Source organism: Mastomys coucha, unplaced genomic scaffold (genome assembly GCF_008632895.1).
Source record: "Mastomys coucha isolate ucsf_1 unplaced genomic scaffold, UCSF_Mcou_1 pScaffold12, whole genome shotgun sequence".
NCBI lineage: Eukaryota > Metazoa > Chordata > Mammalia > Rodentia > Muridae > Mastomys > Mastomys coucha.
Genome location: NW_022196894.1, coordinates 31,534,723 through 31,540,328, shown reverse-complemented (window position 1 = coordinate 31,540,328; position 5,606 = coordinate 31,534,723). Strand labels below are relative to the sequence as shown.

The following is a 5,606-nucleotide window of genomic DNA, read 5'->3' as shown; positions in this document are numbered from 1 at the left end:
TGAGCGCATCGCCTACCCTCCCCAGCACACACAGTTCAGAGGTTGAAGCAACCGGCTTTTATCATGGATTCCAGCTCAACGAATCTTGACACCTTGCAATGTGGCCTCCCTGCCTCAAGAATGATTCCTCCTAAAAGCAGCTGCCCATACAGACCCTGACTTCAAAGTGAGACCTAGGAGGGGGAGGGGCAATTGCGAGAAAAGAGAAGGAACATGATGAGACGGCGGTAAGGGTAAAAACGCCAAGGAGGGAGACCAAGAAAGAAGCTACTAGGAAAGAGAAGGCCGCTTTGGATGAGAGCGCTGGGGACCCTGGGCTTGAGCAGGAGTCGCCACGACCAGGCTCGACAGCAGCTACCTGGAAAACAGTCCAGGCAAGAGAATGCACCTCCCGCAGGACAATGCAAAGTCTATGAGGAGACAATGGTTAAGAGATAAGAAGGGCTGGAGGCCACGGAGTTTCCAGCAGAAACGGAAGCCCGGAAGGCTCTAGGCAGCGCGATGTGATCTGAGGAGTTCTAATAGGATTACTTTTGAGTAAGGGGTGAGAATAACTAAAAGGTCCGGTGCAGAAGCACGTCCAGGCTCTACCAGGGACAGGGAACAACTCTGGCAAAGCTGCGGAAGGGATTGAGTGAGGCTGGCCCCATACTGCAGGGCTCCGCCTACTGGGTGAGTAGGCCCGACCGCCCTGGAGCAGAGAGTCTTCCCCCAGCCGACCAAAATCTGCACCCAATCAAAGCAAAAAGAACCCTGACCAACAAATGGGTGCCTATGGCCCTTTAAAGCAGTGGTTCTCAACCTTCCTAATGCTGCGACCCTTTAATACACCACCTAATGCTGGGATGACCCCCAACCATAAAATTATTTTCATTGCTACCTCATAAACGTAATTGTGCTAGTGTTATGAATCGTAATGAAAATATTTATGTCTTCTAAAGCGCTTGCCCAGCTCGCTGCCAACACCTGTGAGGGACCCCCAGCACCCCTTCAGCCCCCGCAGCACACAGCCTCTGAAAGCCACCTTATCATTTAAGAACTACGGAATTACCCCCACATGGCGGATCTTGTTTTAAAAAAACCTTCTAGAATATTTCCATGACCGGGCTGAAGAAGAAAAAGTTGTTACTGCGGCAGGCAGGCACAAAAGGCGATTTGCCAAACTACTTAGACATTTTAATTCTTCGTTGCCCCAGTAGCTAAATAAGCATGGAGAACAAGCGGGGGAGGAATACTAATTAGGACTAATTAGGCCCTGCCCTCTTCTGCATCGATCCCCTCTGTGAAAAGCCCCCACTGACGAAGGCGGGGGGGAAGTTAAAATGTAAATCCCAGAAGGTAAACAGTAGCTATGAACCAAGGCCACCCTTTGCATTTTCAGCGTCTGGGCCTGGTTACCTAAAGGGAGCTGCAAACCCAGCCAAATTCCAGCAGCCCCGACCCCAACCCCACTCCGCATCTGCCTACAGCCACGGTGGGCCAGGGACAGGGTGAGGAGGCCCCGGGCTGCCAATTCGAATTCTCTAAATCAACAAAGGGCCCTTGGTATTCGGAGCATACTAATTTGCAGGGCACTCACTAAAAGAACATTTGATTGCTTATAAAATAATAAACTACGGCAGCAAACATGACTCCAGCCATGGAGCAGGAGCGAGACCAGACTCCTCCCTCTGTTTTAGAACGGAAGTGGGCATGGGAGGCCTCCCCAGCGCAGCCCTTCCCTGGATTTAGAAGAGCTTGTGTGTCAGGTTCTAGCCTGGAATTATTAAGGAGATGACTCCTGGTGGGGTAAGGGTGGGGCAGCACAGCAAAGGTTTATTTACAATGAGCCTCTTAAACTTAAGGTCTGTTACTTGCTGGATTCATTGACAAACCTAGGAACCCCCATGTGGGCACCACACTTCACAATACTATTTCTTTCCCAAGTTAACTTTTTAAAAAGTTTATTTATTTTATGTATATGAGTACACTATAGCTGTCTTCAGACACACCAGAAGAGGGCGTCAGATCCCATTACAGATGGTTGTGAGCCACCACGTGGTTGCTGGGAAATGAACTCAGGACCTTCGGAAGAGCCACCAGTGCTCTTAACCACTGAGCCATCTCTCCAGCCCCCAAGGTCACTTTTATTTTCCTTTCAAACTATGTTCCCCGATAGCAGGCGAGGCATGAACTGGAGAAGGGTCTTCCCATCTTTCAAAAATGAAAGAGGAGGAAGAAATGAAGGTAGGTCAGCCACACTGGGAAGCTAAGTCAAATTACCCAAATGAGCCAGCCATTCCTCCCGACCTTGCAAAGCACCTGGCATCCTAAGTAAAGGGAGGAGCCCAGTCCGGAGGCTGGCAGCAAGGGATGGCAAAAGACAAGCCTGTGATCACAGCACAGTGGACAAAACTAATTCTGAAGGCATTGAAAATAAGCCACCCAGTCTCCAAAATAGGGTACAAAAGACCAAACAGCCTTGGGCCTAAGCTCACCACTCCCACCCTGAGACAAGAGACAAAGCCACAAGGCCCTCCTTGGCCCCTGTCTGGAATGAAGAGCCTGTTCTAAGGCACTGGAACTTTCAAAGAGGGGAAATCACATGCAGATGAAAAACTAATGTCTCTGTTAATCTGAAGGACACCTGAGGGGTGGGGCACTCCTTTAATACTGACATTTGGGAGGCACATGAAAAGGAAATGCGAGGCCGGCCTGGTCTACATAGTGAGTTACAGGCCAGGTATAATAATAATCAATAATAATAATAATAATAATAATAATAATAATAGACCCAGCCGTGGAGCAATTGACAATAGTTGACTGGTAGGAGGGAAGCTTTCTTTAAGAGTGCAGCTCCTCCTAAGTAGAGAAGGCTCAAATTGAGGAGCACATCATTCCTGCTTTTTTTTATATGGACAGAGTTGGGCTCATAGGGTAGGGAGATGGATCTGGGAAGAGTCAGGGGATAAGATAAAAACAGATTTCCGGGAAAATTAAAATTTTTGCAATGGGAAATGTTTGAGTTTTCATTCGAGTCAAATGGCTAACCGGAAAGAAACTAGAGCCATTCCAAAGTTGAATTTCACAGAATGCTAACAGAAACGCAGAAGCGAAGGTGGGGTTGCTAAGTGTTTATTCTGACAAAAATGTTAAAAAAACACCATCACATACATACAAATAAGAAAGTTTCCACCAAACTATAAAGAGTATAACTTCAAACTAAAACTCTGTCCTAAAGAAGTGAGGTCAGTTGACAAGAAATCCAGAGGATGGTGATTCAAGCTACATCTCTTTGCGTTTCCCCGGGGACCCTTTGGAACACGAAAGATGGACACTGGTTGCCAGATTGGGGGGGGGGGGGGGAGGGTGGAACCCACTGATCTACTTATTTTTCACATAAAAGCAGCCTTGGTACACTATTAAGTTTGGACTGGGGCCTGAACGACGTTTTTTGTTTCCTCAACTCCCTCCTCGCTCTCAGAGGCAAACCTCAACCTCCTTGTAAATGAGACGCGGTAGGGGAGCAGAGTTCTCCCCACAAGCAACCAGGCAACCGCTGGGCTCAGAACCGCAAACAAGTACCTCGGGCTTCAAAGTGAATAGCGCACTCTTAATCAATACACAATTACTTCCGACGGGAAGGAGAAAGTTCGGAAACTCCTCTTTGAGTGGGTAGGTTTGGAGGAGGTAGGACAAGCTCTTGTCCTTGGCGGCTCCAGCGCCAACTATCATCCTTCCTTGTAGGGACTCTGTAGACCGGGCGGACCTCGATCCTCCTGTCCCGCCCCCGCCCCCCCCCCCATGCTAGGGTAAAGCCGTGTGCCACCACCACCCGGCTCTAAAGACTTTGCTGCCACTCCCAAGTCTGAAAACTTAACGCAGGTAGCTGGGGGCTCCCGCATCACCGCCAGAGTGCATCCGGCTCAGGCAGCGCCAGCAGCCCTTCCACAGTCGGGACACCGTGGTTGCGAATCACCGTACAGAACCGGATCAGATGGCCGTGTCCCAGGTGGGGCCATGATTTCGGACTTACAGAGAGTGGTGACAACTTTCAATTTAGAGCAAACTTAGAAAGTTGCGTTATCCACAGATCTCCGGGATGACCGGGCTGCCGCACTTGGGCCCCCACATCACTCCCCGCGGGTCACAAGGGCCGCTTTGTGCAGGCTGAGCGCAGAGCTGGGGCCCCAGCCTCGGGCGGGGAGGCTTTCCCTCCCGAGTCCCCAGCGCCCTTCGGGCTCGGCCACCAGACGCACGCTGTTTACACAGGAAGGGAAAGCTCCTCCTCAGACCGGGAGGGAACCGGCCAGCGCACGCAGATCCGAAGCACGCGCCCCGCCGACCCATCTGAGAGCGCCCCGGGGTGCACTGCACCCTCCGCTCCCGCCAGCGGCCGCGGGCGAGGCGAAGCTGCCGAGCGCGCGGCGGGGCGGCGGGGCGGCGGGGCGGCGGGGCGGCGGGGCAGCGCGGCTTACCTGCGAGGCGCGGCACGAGCGCGCAGAGCCCGAGCAGACAGGCGTAGAGGGTCGCGGGCACCCGCGGCATGGTGCGCGCCGCTCGGCGGAGGCGCGCGGCGGGGACGGAGCGGGGCCGAGGCCGGGGACCGCAGCCGCATGCCGGGCGCTGCGCTCCGGCTCACGGCGCCCGCGGCCCGGCTGGCCCGCGCCCCGCCGCCACCATCCTCCTCGCTGGCCGGCTGGGAAACTCGGAGTTGTCGTCGCTCGGGACGCACCGTCGCCGAGTCCCCCGCGTCTGCTCTCGGCGCCCCTTCTCTTCTGCGTCCTCCGCCGGCCCCCACTCTTCTCTGCTTTCTCCTCCCCTCTCTCCCCGCGGGCCGCCACTCGGTCAGTTTACGGCTAGGCGGGACGGGGCGGGGCGAGCTTCGGGCCGGACCAGCTCCGCCCTGCGCCGGGACCTGCCAGCACGCCTAGGTCCTGGGCTGCCCAGGTGGCTGGCACAGCTGACGCACTTGTGGGGATCGCGGGTTCGAAACTTCTAAGTTAGGATCTCCCTCCTGAGTCTTGGCATCTACGGGAGGGGACAGGGCGCGCTCCATTAGGCCTGCAGAGATTCCTTGGGCCAAAGCAATCTCCGTTTTGACTTCAGGATTGAGGGCAGTTACGAGGCTTGGATCTGCCCAGCCTTTTCGTTATGCCACAAGCTCATGCCAGCCCAGGCCTCCCCGAGATGGGACAGAAGCGCGGGCATATGCAGTCAAGACACCACGCTTGGGAGAGGCAAGGGAGGACACGAGGAACATAGAAGCTCCGCTGAAGCCAGGGCACCCTGCTGAGCAGGCACCTTTCCTAAGTGGTCTGTACTCCTCTACTCACTTCTTGAGTACTCCTAACATCCCTACCGTTGTTTAGGTGAGCAAACTGAGCCACTGGGGGTTAATATGCTGGAGGAAGCAACGGCTAGGAGATTTGGTCCAGAAATCAGGAATGATTTAAGTAAGGCAGCCTAACTTTTGCCGGTCAAGAACCAGCTGGAAGGTCAGGACTTGGAAGTGTGGGTGCAAAAACTACCTGAGCCATTCATTTGGATCTTAAAAGTTTTGTTCTGCCCACCTTCCAAACTCTGACTGGGTGGCACTGGCAGAAGTCAGTAGTGCATAGGGGAAA

General features: G+C 53.7%; 1 protein-coding gene across 2 annotated transcripts in view; it reads right to left on the bottom strand.

The window, feature by feature from the left end:
- The window catches only part of Itgb5 (integrin subunit beta 5), a 132,442-nt gene extending 127,619 nt beyond the window's left edge, over positions 1–4,823 (bottom strand). For both annotated transcript variants that reach the window (XM_031363728.1, XM_031363727.1), the window contains exon 1: positions 4,458–4,823. In XM_031363728.1, coding sequence (XP_031219588.1) covers positions 4,458–4,527 — 70 coding nt within the window. In that variant the 5' untranslated portion in view covers positions 4,528–4,823. The remainder of the gene's footprint in view (positions 1–4,457) is intronic.
- Between the last annotated feature and the right edge of the window lie 783 nt (positions 4,824–5,606).